This window comes from Rattus norvegicus, chromosome 2 (assembly GCF_036323735.1).
Source record: "Rattus norvegicus strain BN/NHsdMcwi chromosome 2, GRCr8, whole genome shotgun sequence".
In the NCBI taxonomy this organism is placed as follows: domain Eukaryota; kingdom Metazoa; phylum Chordata; class Mammalia; order Rodentia; family Muridae; genus Rattus; species Rattus norvegicus.
Genome location: NC_086020.1, coordinates 180,600,659 through 180,619,250, shown reverse-complemented (window position 1 = coordinate 180,619,250; position 18,592 = coordinate 180,600,659). Strand labels below are relative to the sequence as shown.

The 18,592-nt window shown below is 37.5% G+C and overlaps 1 protein-coding gene across 1 annotated transcript; it reads right to left on the bottom strand.

Moving 5' to 3' along the window:
• Window positions 1-614: 614 nt before the first annotated feature.
• On the bottom strand, window positions 615-1,921 carry LOC102550512 (small proline-rich protein 2D-like). Its single transcript, NM_001408877.1, has 2 exons — window positions 1,880-1,921; window positions 615-1,220 (listed from the first exon to the last, which is right to left on the bottom strand). The coding sequence occupies exon 2, from the start codon at window positions 1,199-1,201 to the stop codon at window positions 971-973; it is 231 nt and encodes a 76-aa protein (NP_001395806.1). The 5' UTR covers window positions 1,202-1,220; window positions 1,880-1,921; the 3' UTR covers window positions 615-970.
• Window positions 1,922-18,592: the final 16,671 nt, after the last annotated feature.

Below are 18,592 nucleotides of genomic sequence, written 5' to 3'. Positions count from 1 at the left end.
ACAGACCTTATAAATTCCATAGTTGGCATAGTGGTGCCAATTATAAAAGAACAAAAACATAATTATGATAGCTGATATAAATGTGTTACTATTTGTCCATGGAATGAGTCAATGAAGAACAAAATACATGGTGGTATTAGGGGAAAGTAGGAATATATTCTAAACGGCACTCCATATCTGAAGATAAGATAGTGCTCCTGAATTAGTATATGCTAAAGGAGACACTATAGTTATGCAGAGTTAAATAATGTGTCTCCTAAAGAAACCAACACAAAACAATCTTTGTTATGACAAAAAATCAGTCAAAACCTGATTACAGCCAGATGACTTGAGAGTCAATGATTAAAAGTACAGAACTACAGGACATAGGAAGCACAAAAAGTAAGACCAATTCAAGAAAAAGAAAGCACACCAAGTTTTTCCAATGTATTCCAGGACCTCAGTACCAAAAGTCTGCATTCATGCATTCAAGGACCAATTATAGGACTAGCTGGCCAGCCCAGCAGGAGCAGAACTGACTGTGAGTGGTCAGGTCCTAAAATTTTGAAACAAAAATGCAAATCCCTGCATAACTTGTAATAGTGTTCATATCAAAAGAAAAGGACATACTAATCCCATTCATCAGATTGTGATTTATTCAGGAAATGGAATTTCAATTGCAGCACTACAACTAAGGTAACAGAAATTTGGAGAAACATCTCCTGAGTGCAGAGGATAGATAACAGCTAAACTTCACACTGACTGTCTGGAATGCCAAATCATTGAGGACAGATCATTGTCAGCAGGCTCAAGATAGCAAAAACAGGAAAACTTCTGTATAAGCGGTCATCACAGGCACATGCAGAGGGAAAAGTGGAGAAGATTCCTGTGCATTCATGAAAGGCTTTGGAGGGAAAAGGAAGGTATTTCTTTGCAGCTACATGAAATAGATTCTCTTCTCTTCCCCTTATCCTCATGACTGCTGAAGTCCTCACTTGCTCTTGGGTGGACACTTTTGCTGACAGGGGGGAGGAGTTTGCATCGGAGGGCATTTCTGCTGGCATGAGGGAGGGGGACATGGCACAAAACAAGGCTCTGGACACTTTGCAGGAGGACAAGGTTCAGGGCACTTTGGAGGAGGACAAGGCTCTGGGCACTTCGGAGGTGGGCACACAGGTGGAGGCTGGCAAGGCTGCTTGCACTGCTGCTGTTGGTAAGACATAGTGCTGGAGTCTCAGGATCTGAAAGAGATTACATGAGAGTGTTGAGTGGTGATCAATTCTGAGAAGAGAGATGGAGTTATGGAGTATCAACTCAATTTGTCTCTCTGAACATCAACATTATTTCCTAACTCCTATTTTAGGCTTGCTTGCTTTTCTCTTTCCTGTCTGCACTCATTTACTGCAGCCTTGGAAAATGATCCTGCGTTTCAGTCCTTTTCTGCAGAGAAAGTATTTTGTTCCAATGAAACAAGTAATTCTCTTTATACAAGAAAACACTTTCAAGAAAGGGTGTCACAAGTACTTTCGCTCTGAGAAATAACAACACCAGTGCCTGTCCTTTTCTTTACATGTATTATTTTAGCAGGTTGTCTGGGGCAAAAGAGTAAAGGACAGTTAAGGAAAGACTTGGGTTCTAATACATAGTTAAGTATGTAGCCTAACAAAGAACACCGAAATGTACACATGAAATAGAAATATCCTGTGCACTGCAGGTATTTTATGTAAAGAAAAGCTACTTATCACTCTTGAGTATTGTATCCACTGTGAATTTTCTGAATGCTAGTTAGATCTCATTCATCCCATGACCAAAACTGAACTCAAGACACTTGCTCTGTTAAAATTGACTATAGCACATAGAACGAACAAAATAGCAGACCAACTTAAAAAGAGACACTCACCAGGTTCTCCAAAGAAGTCTAGGATGTGAATATCAGGAGTCTGCAATCATACAGTCAAGGACCAATTTATAGAACTGGCTGGCTAGCACAGTGGAGGCAGAGATGACTGAGAGTGGGCAGGTCCCAAAACTTCCAAACCAAAATGCAAATCCATGCATGACTGGCTTGAATGGGACTCTACAAAATGGGAAACATCCTGTTCCCGGACATCATCATTGTTGAGAGCTGTGACTCAGTGAGTTCTTCCCTGTTTTAAGTTTCAGTAAGATCTAACTGGTTGCCCAAGTTCTCTTTTGTGATTGAAGCAAATATTTCTTTCTGTGTTTCAGTTCTCTTATGGCTTAACTTATGTATTTTATTTGTTTTGCTTAAGCTTATTAAAATCTGTTGTGCTTTGGCCTATTTTTATTTCCGGTTTCTAGACTGCGTATGCAGAGAAAAAGAATTAATGACTTTAGCTGTGGTTTCACCTTATTTTTTGACAATCCTGTGCCTTGAGTTAGTTCATGTGTCCTTCCTGAAAATGTTGCTTTGTGTGAATATTGGAAAATAGAGTATATCCTTCAGTAGAGAGGATTGTAGCCTTAGGTCTTACCCTGACATTCTTCAAGACTGCATGTTAAATGACATATGTGAAATATGTATTAGAACTCAACTCTAAAGGTAACCACAAGAGCGCTTATCATGACAGTACCAAAACAAAAATTGTACCTGTCCTGAACAAGTTTTCTCTTAGGTGTTTAACACAGAGAGACACGCGCACACACACAAAAATCTGACACAGAGAGGAGTGTGAAATGAGAAGAGCTAGATAAACAGTCACAGAAACAAATACACAGAATAAAAACCATTCTTATAGTTCAACCTCCGATGTAGGTAGATGTATCATTTTCTGATTTTCTAAGACTTTACTTAAGTAAGGTCATATTAAAACTGACAAAATGAATTAAAAGTTTATTGTTTGTAATTTTAATTAATTTATTAGATATTATTAAAAAGGCCATTTCTGATTATTGGAAAATTTGAATCAATAGCAGATAAATATGTATTGTTTCAAAGACATTGTTGAAAATGTCTGAATTTTTCTTAAATAAAATCAAAATTTTCAAACTGTAATTAAATATATTTCAGCATGATAAATATTTTATTTTCTTGTATATTGCTAAAAGAATAAGAAATATGCACAGTCATTTTCTAAAAGTTCCTTCTGGCTTCTCATCTCTCTCCTAATTACAGTACAAGTCCGTGTGTTTCAGCATCTTGTGGGGGAGAGATCTGGACCCTCAGAAGTGAGAATACTCCTGAGAAATCAGAGGAAACCACTCTCAGCCCACATTCCCGATCCAAGAGGAAATGGCCTACTGCCATCTGTGTCCCCTGGGCACAGGCACCTAGGAACAGACAGGGGCAGGACCCTTCCAGTTCCTTCCTGTTCCAAGTGCAGAAAGCCAGTTGAAACGAACACCTACACACTTGAGAGCAGAGGTAAGACAAACTTTTCTGCTTTAAGTGACTGCCTGGTGGACTCAGGACACACAAAGGCAAAAGTTCCCTGGGACAAGACACTTCTTTTTTCTTGCTTTGCCCGGAACTTAACTAAACAGATCCCACAGCTCCCTGCTCCCAAATCCAGTGGTGTAGAGAGCTGAATACGCAGAAGTGTGGACAATCCTGAGAACACAGGACAGACTGAAACTTCTGCCCACCTTTGCCCACATCTCTGGCCCAAGAGGAAATTGCCTCATGCCACTGGACAAAGGAATATAGGAGCAGTCAGCAGCAGGAACCTGAGGTTCTAGTCTGCACCTGGAACGTGAAGCAGTCAAACAGCTCCCTGCACCCAAATCCCATGGGGGAGAGAGTTAGACCCTCAGAAGTGCTGACACTCCCGAGAAATCAGAGGAGACTATTCTCTGCTCACATTCTAGACTCAAGAGTTAATTGCCTAGTGCCATCTGTGCGCTCTGAGCACAGGGGCCTAGGAGCAGTCAGGGACAGGACCCTTCCAGTTTTTGCATGCACCTAGAGCTGAAAGTCAGTCACCAGGAGCACCTACACACCTGACAGCAGAGGTCTCTGTTCGCAGATCCGACTGAAAGAAAACAGGTCTACAGGAGTGCTGACACACAGACTTAGAATAGGGTCAAGCCACTTCAGAAACAGCAAGACAAGCTAACACCAGAGACAAACTGCTGACTAGAGGCAAGCGCAGGAACCTAGGCAACAGAAACTAGCACTACTTGGCATCATCAGAACCCAGTTCTGCCACAAAAGCAAATACTGCATATCCAAACACACTGGAAAAGAAAGATTTAGATTTAAATTCACATTTTATGTTGATGATGGAGGACTTTAAGAAGGACATAAATAACTCCCTTAAAGAAATACAGGACAACACAAGTAAACAGGTAGAAACCCTTAAAGAAGAAACACAAAAATCCCTGAAAGAATCACTGGAAAGTACAGGCAAACAGGTGAAGGAATTGAACAAAACCATCCAGGAGTCAAAAATGGAAATAGAAACAATAAAGAAAGCACAAAGGGAGACAACCCTGGAGATAGAAAACCTAGGGAAGAGATCAGGAGTCATAGATGTAAGAATCACCAATATAATATAAGGAATAGAAGAACATGGAAGCTGAACAATGCTCTACTCAATGATAACCTGGTCAAGGAAGAAATAAAGAAAGAAATTAAGGACTTTTTAGAATTTAATGAAAATGAAGGTACAACATACCCAAACTTATAGGACACAATGAAAGCAGTGCTAAGAGGAAAACACATAGCTCTGAGTGCCTGCAAAAAGAAACAGGAGAGAACATACATCAGCAGTTTGACAGCACAATTAAAAGTTTTAGAACAAAAAGAAACAAATACACCCAAGAGGACTAGTAGTCAGGAAATAATCAAACTAAGGACTGAATTCTACAAAATAAAAACGAAAAGGACTATGCAAAGAATCAAAAAAAAAAAAAAAAAAACCAGGAGCTGGTTCTTAGAGAAAATCAACAAGATAGACAACCCTTAGCCAGACTAACCAGATGGGCACAGAGAGTGGGTCCATATTAGCAAAATCAGAAATGAAAAAGGAGACATAACAAAAGAATCTGAGGAAATTGCAGATGATATGATGGTGTACTTAGTGACCCCAAAAATTCCACCAGAGAACTACTTAACCTGATAAACAGCTTCAGCAAAGTGTCAGGGTATAAAATTAACTCAGACAAATCAGTAGTCTTCCTCTACTCAAAAGAAAAAACAGGCTGAGAAAGAAATTAGGGAAATGACACCCTTCACAATAGTCCAAAATAATATAAAATATCTTGGTATGACTTTAACCAAGCAATGAAAGATCTGTATGACATGAACTTCGAGTGTCTGAAGAAAGAAATTGAGGAAGATCTCAGAAGATGGAAAGATCTGCAACGCTCATGGATTGGCAGGATTAATATAGTAACGATGGCCATTTTGTCAAAAGCAATCTACTGATTCAATGCAATCCCCATCAAAATTCCTGCTCAATTCTTTATGGAGTTAGAAAGAACATTTTGCAAATTCATTTGGAATAACAAAGAGCCCCAAGATAGCCAAAACTATACTGAACAATAAAAGAACTTCTAGGGGAATCACTATCCCTGACTTCAAGCAGTATTACAGAGCGAAGTGATAAAAAACTGTATGGTATTGGTATAGAGACAAGCAGCTAGATCAGTGGAATAGTAATGAAGAACCAGAAATGAACCAACTCACCTATGAGGACTTGATCTTTCACAAAGGAGCTAAAACCATCCAATGGAAAAAAATAGAATTTTCAACAAATGGTGCTAGGTCAACTGGAGGTCTGTATGTAAAAGAATGCAAATTGATTCATTCTTATTGCCCTATACAAAACTTGAGTCCAAGTGGATCAAGGACCTCCATATCAAACCAGAAACACTCAAACTGACGAACGAAAAAGTGGGGAAGAGTCTTGAACACATGGACACTGGGGGAATTTTTCTGAACAAAACACCCATGACTTATTCTCTAAGATCAAGAATCGACAACTGGGACCTCATAAAACTGCAAACCTTCTGTAAGGCAAAGGACACTGTCATTAGGACAAAACGGCAACCAACAGATTGGGAAAAGATCTTTACCAATCCTACACCTGCTAGAGGGCTAATATCCATACTATAGAAGAACTCAACAAGTTAGACTCTAGAGAGCCAAATAACCCCATTAAAAATGGAGTACAGAACTAAACAAACAATTCTCAGCTTAGGAATATCAAACTGCTGAGAAGTATCTAAAAAAATGTTCAACATCCTTAGTCATCTGGGAAATGCAAATCAAAACGACCCATAGATTCCACCTCATACCACTCAGAATGACCAAGATAAAAAACTCAGACAACAGTAGATGCTGGATAGGATTTGGAGAAAGAGGAACATGCCTCCATTGTTGATGGGATTGCAAACTGGTACAACCAGATCTCTCTGCAAATCAGTCTGGATGATCCACAGAAAATTGGACATTCCACTACCTGAGGATCCAGCTATACTTTTCCTTAGCATATACCCATATGATGTTCCAACATGCAACAAAGACATATGCTTCACTATGTTCATACTATTTATAATAGCCTGAAGCTGGAAAGAATCCCGATGCCCTTCAATGAATATGGATATTGAAAATGTGCTACATCTACACAATGGATTACTACCCAGCTATCAAAAACAATGACTTCATGAAATTCATAGGCAAATGGATGGAACTAGTAAATATCTTCCTGAGTGAGGTAAACCAATCACAGAAAAAAATCACATGTTATGCACTCACTGATAAGTGTATACTAGCACAAATGCTTGAATTATGGAAGATGCAATCCACAGACCACATGAATTTCAAGAAAAAGGATAACCAAAATGCAGATGCTTCACTCCTTCTCATTAACATAAAAAACCTAGAGGATGAGCTATACAATAGGTGTAAAATTCATAGTCTTATCAGGATACAATTTCTCTATGAAACATCATAGTTTATGACAGAACATAATCTTAACAAAAATGAAAATTGATACTTTCCTGTGTTTTATCAAATAATGGAGTAAAGTAGAAACAATCAGGAAGAACTAGCTTGAAAATTACACAAATTCACGGTTATTGATTCACGGTTATGTTCTTTGATTATTAGAAATTCAAATTAATGTGTTAAGCTTTAACTTTCTAGAATTGAATGTATCAGAAAACAGGACATATAGCAAAGGCAGTATATTTATAACAATATAATTAAACCAGAAATTTGTTTTTATTTAAGCATAAAAATATTTCTATATTATACAAGATTTGCCCCATAGTAGGAGTGGAAAATGCTTCTCTCTTCATGGATCTAATATAATGTTGATGCCAGACCTTCCTATAATTCAGCTACTGAAATGGTGTGAAAATCTTGATCAATTATAGAAATTAATTCTAGAAATATATGATTGGGTAGCAGTTTGTGAAGAAGGCTTTTTTTTTTTAATTTAACTCAAAATTTTTTGGAATTTTCACTTTACATTCTGCTCACTTACTTCCTTCTGACCACTGCCTCCCACAGTCCTTACCCCTCCTGTTTCATCTTTTCCTCTGTGTAGGAAGGGATCTCCTCATTATCCCCAAACACCCTGGAACTTCAAATCTCTGTTAAGTTACATATGTCCTATCTCACTGAGGACAGACAAGGCATCACTGGTACAAGAACATATCCCACCTACAGGCAACAAGTTTGGGGATATGTGTTACAACAAGTTTTTAAATATATATGCCTGTTGAGGACAGTTTCAGCAGGTAAGGTAAATTTAGGGAGGGTATGGAGTAGGCAATCATTTGCTCAGCACACTTTTTTCTGAAGGAGTAAATTTTAATTCTTTTTTTCCCAGAGATAAGCTCTCTGGGGACAGAGAAAAGGGCAAGGGAACACACACACACACACACACACACACACACACACACACATGCACACACACACGCACACACACACACATCACACTATGTATGAAGCTCCAAACACTTTATATCTTCTCCAACAGATTATGTATCCCAGCAATGTCTTTCAAGCAATATAAAAATGACATTGTGATTACATTCTATTTTTATTTAAGTGAATAATTACATTGAGTAAAAACCACTATTTTCCATAATTCTATATGTAATGCAAGTAAAAGAAAAATATTTCCAAGAACACATTTCAAATCATACCTAAGAAATTTATTATAAACTAAAAAATATAGGCAAGCAATATATTTACTCACAGTGAGTCTCTCTTACTGGCAGCCTGAAATTTATGGTTACGAAGAAGAAATCAATCATCTTATTAACTACCTTAAAAAGCAATCATAAAAATCCTTAAAGGAGTCACAAATCTAAACTTTTATATAAGACATCAGAGAGCACACCAACTCACAAACAACTTTTTATTAAATCATATTAGAAAGCTGAGGGCAAAAAGTGGGTACAGAAAATTATTCATCATCTTGATCACCAGCCCACACTTAGCAAAACGGCATATTAACTAGTAGTTGTCAGGCTGCCATTGTTCTTATTCCATGACCTTCTTCAATTATCAAGAGTTTGTCTTTCTTAACTTTAAATGGTTCTCCAAGATTTTCTACATAAAATCCCTAAGAAAAACATCTTCCCTGAATTTTACTAACAACTTACATCTCGAAATTATTTCTAAGGGTGGTGGTTAAATCATGAATCTGGTCCAGCAGCAATGCTTGAAAAAGACCCATCACTAATATTGTGTCAGTTACACTGCCCACTGAGGGCTGGAAACCTCCTAAAATTTTCATACAGCTCATAGGTTGTGAGAATGATGATGGCCTTGAGAAGAAGAAACAGAGGAAATCTCTACAACAGTGTGAAGTTCTCAGAACACTTATTTCTCAGGACTCTGCCTCTCCTAGCCATGCCTGTTGTTGTGCTAACCAGTGGGCAGTTTTTCATGAGTTCTAAAGCCTTTATTGGTGTTTTTTATGTATACCCCCAAACGAATACCTACAACATCAAACTAAGGATTAATATGTAAAATGGACAGGTAACTCAAAGCAAATAAAGCCAAAGGAGAGATGGGGAAGGTAAAATATTGAAACAAATTACAAAACAACAACAGATACAAAGAGAAATGAAGGAAGGAAGGAAGGACCAAAAAGAAAAGAAAGAAACAAACAAAGGTAAGGAAGATGGAAGGATGGAAAAGAAAAAGAAAGGAAGAAAGGAAGAAGGAAGAAAGGAAGGAAGAAAAAGGAAAGAAAGAAAGTAAAGAAAGAAAGAAAGAAAGAAAGAAAGAAGGGAGGAAGGAAGGAAGGAAACAGGGAAAGAGAAAAAAGGAAAAGTAGCCAGAGGGATGGTTCAATGGTTAAGAGTATTTAAGTTCTCTGAATGGACCCAAGTTCTCTTTCCAACAGGCACATCAACTGGATCATAAATCCCTGTACCTCCACCCCCACAGAACCTGGCACCCTGTTCTAGTACCCTAGGCATTGTACCCATATTCCTAAACCATGTACAGACATATGCAGGTTCACACAATTAATAGAATGAAGAGAAGGTGAATCCTGTGAAAAAAGTGGTAGAGAGGTCAATACAGAAACAGTGGACAGATGAGGTACAAATAACATTGAAATGGTTTGATAAGACCTCAAGAAATCATATTAAGTTATATCTATATAAAAGCTACTCAGTTTAATTTGTCACACACTAGGAACACAGGTATTTATATGATTCCAGATGGATTGGCATTACTTCTCTGCAGTCCACCTTTCATATTTTCAGAAAATACACTATGTTCTGCTAAGTGGATGAAGCATTTCAACACTTGAACACACATGTACAACCTAGGAACCATAAAAATTGCAAGTATGTCAATATATGCATAAAATGTTATAACTGGCGTTGACATGTTGGGCCAAGCCAAGGGTGTCATCACTGATTGCCACGGAGAACAGTGCTTTGCTTGAGTGACTCTGCTTTCAACATGACTTCCTAGGTGTCTGTATCAGAAGTCAAAACCTCAAGAGTTGATGAAAATATACAGGAAATGCAAGGAGATATGGAGAGAGAGAGACTTTGGAAAACACAGAAATCTCATTTTAACAGGTAAAATAAATACAAATGAGTAACCAGAGTATATAAACAAAAGAACTGTAGGTTACGTTAACAGAAGAAAAAATCTCAAAATTCGATTGAATTCCCTTTTTGCTGGATATCTCCAGCTGGCCATTAATCCTAGGCTTTAATAATTTGTATACCCATTAATACTCTTGGAGAAAATGCGTTGTTTGCAATTAATTTTTAATTGAAAAGTAGCTTGTGGGTTAAGGTCCTGGGTGTCTACTTGACTCTCCACAGTGAGATCCTCATCAATCCCAAAGATATGCAGGTCCTGTACATAATGTCATAGTCTATGCAAATTCGTATGTTCACCAGTCCTGCAGTTCTTAGAAGGGTAATGACTTCAACATGGATATGAGTCTAAATGCTGAAGTAATAGGATGGGAAATTAGGTGACCTTAACATATATGTCAGATAGTGGTGATGTGGAGTTAAAGATACCTCCTCCAATACTTAGAGTGGAGGAATGGGGATGGTAACCCAGCTGCAAAAGTTTTGACCCCAGGATGTTAATATCTAAAAGAGGACAAGGGACAAGGGACAAGGATGGAGCAGAAACTAAACAGATGTCTGACCAGTGACCTGCCCAACTGGTCATCCATCCCTGACACTATTACTGATGCTATGCTATGCTTGCCAAACATCGCTGTCCTCAGAGAGGCTCGACCAGCAGCTGACTGAAAGAGATGCAGATGCTTACAGTTAAGTACTGGACTGAAGTTCGAGACCCCTATGGAGGTTTTGGAGGAAAGATTGAAGGAATTGAAGGGGATAGTAACTACATAGAAATCCCAACAGTGCCAATTTACCTGGAACCCTGGGAGCTCCCAAAGTCTGGGCCACCAACCATGGAGCAATCATGGGGTCAGAGGCCCAACACACATATGTATCAGAGTTTTGCTCTGTCTGGCCAGAGCAGGAGGATGTTCCAATTCTGTAGAGACTTAGTGCCCTAAGGTGAGGGCATGCCAGGGAGAGGAACATTCTCAAGTTCTAGCAGGAAGCAGCAATTGTGGGATGAATTCCATGGGTGTGGGACTGGGAGGTGGCAGCATTAAATGCAAATAAATAAAATAATTAATGAATAATAACATTTAAAAGCTGCTAAAAGAAAGAAAGTAAGTAAGTAAGAAAGAGAGATAGCAAGAAAGCTAGAAAGAAAGGAAAGAATTTAGGAGTTAAGGAAGGAAGAAAGAAATAATGAATGAAAGAAGAAAGAAAGAATGAAAGAAAGAGAGAAAGGATGAAAGAAAGAAAGAAAGAAAGAAAGAAAGAAAGAAAGAAAGAGAGAAAGATATTTTAAAATACCAGGCATAAAATAATAATAGATTTTAATATGTGGAACAAATTATAGCCATTATATCCTGATGTTTGGTTAGACATCAACAACAGTTCATCATATCTTAAATATAGAAATAGCTAATGGAAATATCTATGCACTTTTACTGCATAGAAAAGTAAAAATAATAGTAATATTTTCATTGAACAAGAATGAATTAAAATATTTTAAATATTTCATAAGGGATCAATTATTTAAATTCAAAATATAGAAAATATTAAATAAATATGTAGTACAGTAAACATATATTGGTAACCTACAAGTGAGCTAGCATACTTTCTAAAGATGTGTCTTACCAATCCATGCCCTGGGAAACACAACACAAACTTCTCCTTACAACTTTCACAAGACAGGCTCCTCTGACTTTATGAAAGTCTAAACTCTTGTTTCAAGGGATATGATCAAAGTAAAGGACATTTCTTTTAGGACATATTTTACATAGATTAAATCTCATTATATAACTTACTCCTCAGTCTATATTCTTTTTATAAAGCTCCTATTGTATGAAAAAATTAACACAGAAAAGTGAGAATTTATTACATTAAATACTCTAAGCTCTTATGAAGGCCAAGTCCTATTCAGTCTAACACATTCAGTTTTTTCTTAACAATGGACTTCAGCTCAATTTCAACTTTGACCATTAACTGATTCCTTTAAAGAACATGATGCTGACATTAAATTTTCCTTCCCTGTCTTTAAGCGTTCCATCCCCTACTCCACTTTGTCTTCTAAAATCAGGTCTGTTATTTTGGTCATCTTAAGGCGGTAGCCCAGAGACCTAGAAACAAACATGATTGGGAAAAAAGTAAATGATTTTTAATGATGTTCTGTTAAACTCATAGATCTGTGATTTGTCCAATTGTCATCAGAAATGCTTCCTCTGACAGCAAATGAAAGTAGGAGCAAAGATATTATGAGAAGAGTCTAAATTGGAGGGAGATGAGGTCTAAGCCTCTGAGATTAAGTAACCCAGAGAAAGAAGAAGAGGAAAACCTGTAGGAGTCAGAGCGAATGGAGAATACCAGGTGAACCTGGTCCACTGAATCAACTAAGCAGACCTCATATGGACTCAGAGACAGAGCAAGCACAGTACCTGAAGAGTCTGTACCAGGTCCTCTGCAGACATAAGGCTGTTAGCTTGGTGGTTTGGTTTTCCTAACAGTAGAAGCAGGTGCATTTCTAGATCATTTGTCTGCACTTGGGATTCTTTTCCTCCTGTAGGGTTGCTTTGTCCAGCCTTCACATGAGGGCTTTTGCCTTGTCTTATTTTATCTGGTTTTGTTTGTTTTTTTTAATTTGTTTGTTTAATTTTTGGTGGTTTTTATTTTTATCTTTCTGTAAGCCCATTGTTTTCTGAAGTCGAAATGGAGGAGCGTAGATCTGAGGGAGGGCAAAGGTGGCGAATAGCTGGAGTGAGTGGGAGAGGGAAAGAATTGGTCAGGGTGTATTGTATGGGACAAAATTGTATATTCAATTAAAAAAACCTGAGGAAATAAAAGAGGGTGTCATGCTACCACCACATGCGTGTTGTTGGTTGACATGGAAACATAGATGTCTGAGACTCACAACCATGTATAGCCATTGAGAGTAGATACCAGATAACCCTGTACATCTAGTTCAATCTAGCATAAAAATGTATAGTAATGAGAGCTGAGGCCCAATTAGAAGGTCTTCTCTGCTGCTATACTATTTCAAAGTTTAGTATCTAGAATCTAAAATTTGTGGTGTTATTGGGTACAATATCTGCTTCCTCATGGCCTCAAAATAGGACAAGAAAATATCACAAAATATGAGGTGTAACTCAGTAGTCCCTGAGAGCCCCGACTTTGTAGAAAAAAATGTTAATTTGCTTTTTCAAATATTGGGGTTTTTGTGTAAAAGACTATAGTATATAAATATATGTGAACTTGCTTTGGAATCTATTAAAAATACATGCTCAATACACAGATTAAAAGGATGCAATATTTTCAATTATATATACATATATAAACATATATATATATATGAATGTATGTAGTTTCAAGAGTTTATTATGTTTACATATGGATATATATATATACATATATATATATATATGCCAAAGTAAATGACATGTTTTTTTTCAAAAATAAAAAAAAGAGATGGACATGTAACTTCTAATTTCCCTACATTTTTTCTCCATCTTTATTAAATTGGGTATTTCTTATTTACATTTCAATTGTTATCCTTTCCTGGTTTCCAGGCAAACAGCCCCCTAGCCCCTCTCTCTCCCCTTCTATATGAGTGTTCCCCTCCCCATCCTCCCCCATTACTGCCCTCCCCCCAACATTCCAGTTCACTGGGGGTTCAGTCTTGGCAGGACCAAGGGCTTCGCCTTCCACTGGTGCCCTTACTAGGCTATTCATTGTTACCTATGTAGTTGGAGGCCAGGGTCAGTCCATGTATAGTCTTTGGGTAGTGGCTTAGTCCCTGGAAGCTCTGTTTGGTTGGCATTTTTGTTCATATGGGGTCTCAAGCCCCTTCAAGCTCTTTCAGTTTTTTCTCTGATTTCTTCAACGGGGGTCCAGTTCTCAGTTCAGTGGTTTGCTGCTGGCATTCGCCTATGTATTTGCCATATTCTGGCTGTGTCTCTCAGGAGAGATCTACATCCGGGTCCTGTCAGTCTGAACTTATTTGCTTCATCCATCTTATTTAGTTTGGTGGCTGTATATGCATGGGTCACATGTGGGGCAGGCTCTGAATGGGTGTTCCTTCAGCCTCTCTTCTAAACTTTGCCTCCCTATTCCCTGCCAAGGGTATTCTTGTTCCCCTTTTAAAGGAGTGAAGCATCCGCATTTTGGCCATCCTTCTTGAGTTTCATGCGTTCTGTGCATCTAGGGTAATTCGAGCGTATGGGTTAATATCCACTTATCAATGAGTTCATAACATGTGTGTTTTTCTGTGATTGGGTTACCTCACTCAGGATGATATTTTCCAGTTCCATTCATTTGCTTATGAATTTCATGAAGTCATTGTTTTTGATAGCTGAGTAGTATTCTATTGTGGAGATGTACCACATCTTCTGTATCCATTCCTCTGTTGAAGGGCATCTGGGTTCTTTCCAGCTCCTGGCTATTATAAATAAGTTACGATCATAGTGGAGCATGTGTCTTTGTTGTATGTTGGAGCATCTTTTGTGTGTATGCCCAAGATAGGTATAGCTGGTTCCTCAGGTAGTACAATGTCCAATTTTCTGAGGAAGCTCCAGACTGATTTCCAAAACAGTAGTACCAGTCTGCAATCCCACCAAAAATGGAGGAGTGTTCCTCTTTCTCCACATCCTCGCCAGCATCTGCTGTCACCTGAGTTTTTGATCTTAGCCATTCTCACTGGTGTGAAGTGAAATCTCAGGGTTGTTTTGATTTGCATTTCCCTTATGACTAAAGATGTTGAACATTTCTTTAGGTGTTTCTCAGCCATTTGGCATTCCTCAGCTGTGAATTCTTTGTTTAGCTCTGAACCCCCTTTTTTAATAGGGATATTTGTCTCCCTGCAGTCTAACTTTGTGAGTTCTTTGTACATTTTGGATATAAACCCTCTATCAGTTGTAAGATTGGTAAAGATCTTTTCCTAATATGTTGGTTGCTGTTTTTCCTAACAACAGTGTCCTTTGCCTTACAGAAGCTTTCTAACTTTATGAGATCCCATTTGTCGATTCTTGATCTTAGAGCTTAAGCCATTGATGTTTTGTTCAGGAAATTTTCTCCCGTGCCCATGTGTCAAGGAGGGCCATGGGAGACTGGATGACTTCTTCTCACTTTTGTATTTTTCTAGGTTGGCAAGACTCGTGGCATTCACTACATGCTATTTTAGAAAGATATGCTAAAATGTTTCTGAGAAGGAAAAACTATATGGTTTTAGTCATCTTCATAAAAATTTTCACTCAACATTATCCTTTGGAAAGTCACCATGAGGAATTTGACTGTTCTTTGAGGGAATAAACCAACAAAGACTCCTAAAAATCATGGAGACTCACATCTGTTCTCAAGGGACTTGGAATTGGACAGGAAATTCTGATGGATGCAAGAGAAATGTGGATTAATCTTCACTTATTACAAGATAGTAGCTATTAATTTTATTGTCCAGTGTATAGAAAGGATTTGGTTAGTATTTGCCATAACCTTAACTAACCATTGTGTTTCAGTATTTAAAAGAGAAATGTTGGAAATCTGCAGTAATTTCCAATTCTAAATTAAGAGGGAAATCACGAATGTATCTTCATGTGCAATTTAGGAAATTATTTAATTATTTTTATTTACATACATAAATATATGTATATATACATTCATTTATTTTTTATTTATTAACTTATTTTTGGGTGTATACTGTAGCCATCTTCAAATACACCAGAAGAGGGCAGCAAATGCAATTATAGATGGTTGAGAGCTACCATGTTTTTGCTGTGAGTTGAACTCAGGATCTTTGGAAGAGTACTCACTGTTCTTTACCTCTGAGTCATCTCTCCAGCCCCAAGATTAACATTTAAATATCTGTAGAAGTGTGGCTCCATGAGAGGATGCTTCTTTAATTTTATGAGTGTAAAAGGAAGTTATAACAAAAGTGAAGAAAAGATAATTTTAACTTTTTAGAGACATTGTTAACATTCTGCAATATCTTGTTTTAAAGAGTGTTGTGTATCCCATAACAATTGGAGCTGAGCCTCTCTCTGACTGTGTTGCAAGACATTGGATCCCCTTTCCCTTCATGGTTGGATCTCAATAAGAAAGGATGTACTGTCTCTTATTGTGATTATGAGGATGGAGTACAACCCAAGGGGATGGGAGGGTTTCCACTTCTCTGAGGAGAAGAAAAAGGAGTAATGGGGGAGAGATTAATAACAGTGGAAAAGGGGGTGTTAGCAGCCATAATCCAGATGTTAAAGTGAGTAAACTGATGAGTAGCTTGGTCTTCATGTGGATTTCAAATAACAATAGAAGAGGGGCTAGCCCAAAATCTGTTGCCTCTATGTGAAACATGTTCTTCTAGCTGGGCTGCCTTGTCTGTGGCATCACAGGAGAAGATTGGCCTAGTTTCACAGAGACTTGATGTACCATGGTGGAGGAATACACAAGAGAGGAACCCATCTTCTCTTAGGAAAACGACTGAGTGAGGATGGAGTTAGAGAATATGGAAGGAGTTGATCAGGACTATGGGGAGAGAATGAGATATAAAGTTAATATGTAAAATAACAATGATAACAATAAGTAGAAGAACTTTAATAAAAATATGAAAATATTTCACTTCAGAGATAAAACCCCTCCTGAAAAACAAGATACCCAACTACGTCCACCTATTATCTGTAATACTATGTACAAAATAAACATATTAAGAAAATAAGAGGAAGATGAAAGGGGAGTATGATTGCCTATGTTAATAATGTGCAAGCCATATCCTTAATGGACCAACTGTGCTATAGTCATTGTGCTACTGTTGGTGGTAGTACAAGTGATGTTGTTTTTGCTGGAGTCAATGGGCATGTTACTGGTGATGGACATGGATATGATGCTCTTAGTAGGGATGAGAAGAGTGAAGATGGCAATGGTAGTGAAGATAGGAGTTGATAGTGTGATAGCCTGTACTGTTTGTGATAGTAATGGTGGAATTGGTGATGAAGATGGTGATCGTACAGATGGAAATAGGATGGTAGTAAGGACAGTGGAAACAATTTGGACCAGCAGCTTCTAAAACTATCAGTTACACACAACTAATGAGGTGCCATAGTCTGTGAAAATCAAAAGGCAGGAAATAGTTCACTTGTTACTAAAGACAATTTTGGGGTATAATTGAAGTTTTCACAAATAACTGTAACAAGAATATGTTAAACATTTCCACTTATTAAAGAAACAATACCCCAAATTACACCAGAAATATTTTACCTGTGTAAGAAGGAGTATAATTGACATAATAACAGGACCTGGCAGTGAAGTGGAGCAAACAGAACACAGATATTCAAATTGTAAAGGAGTAGATTAACCAAACAAACATAGAACACACTATGAGGTATTCCAAGGAAATAACACTAAAACAAAACTATCATATGATTCTGCAGTATCATTTGAATTCATTATATTTATAAAATCCTATAGATGGCCTACATAACCATCTATGTTTTAGCACTACTCAAAATATTCAAAATAATCAAGCTAGCTACTTAACAGACTATGAATGAATTAAGAAAATATGACACAAAGATATATTGGAGTAATAGTCAAAGATAATGAATAATGGTGTGATATCATTTTGAGAAGGTTGAATGAAATTGCATGTAACTATGTTATGAAAAATATAGACCTTTCAAAATTCAACATTGGAATTGTTCTTTAAATTATAACAGAACAAAAATGTAAGTATGATATTTCATGTAAATGAGTTACTATTTGGTTCATGGAAAAAGTCAAGGGAGAGCAAAATACAGGGTGGTATTAGGGGAATGTAGGAGTGTGTCCCAAATGGAACCTTCATATCTGAAGAGTAGATAGTCCTCCTGAATTAGCATGTGCTAAAGGAGATAGTGTTGTTATTCAGAGTAAAATAATGTGTCTCTTAAGGAAACAAATATGTAATAATCATTGTTATGACAAAAAGTCAGGCAAAACCTGATTGCAGCCATTCTGAATGACTTGGGAGCAATGAACTTTAGGACATTTGTGCTTCAAAAAGTAAAACCAACTCAAGAAAAAGAAAACTCATCATGTTCTCCAATGTATTCCAGGGACTGAGTAACATATTTCTGCAATCATGCATTCAAGAACAAATTTATAGGACTAGCTGGACAGCCCAGTAGGATCAGAGCTAATTGAAAGTGGTCAGGTCCCAAAATTTAAACACCAAAGTGCAAATCCATGCATAACATGTAACAGTGGACATATTAGAAGAAAAGGAAAACATTAATCCCATTCAGTAGATTTTACTTTATTCAGGAAATGGAATCACAATTGCAGCATAACAATTAAGGTGACTGGCATCTTGAAAATCATCTTATGAGTGCACAGGATAGATAACAGCTACACTTTCCACAGAGCATCTGAGACACTGAATCACTGAGGAGAGATCATTGTCAGCAATTTCTTGAAACCAAAAGATGGAAAGCTTCTGCTAAAAGGGCATCAAAGGCACATGGTGAGGGAAATGTGTAGAAGATTCTTCTACATCCAGGAAAGGCTTTGAAGGGAAGAGGAAAGTGTGCCTTTGCAAGTACATGAGATAGATTCTATATTC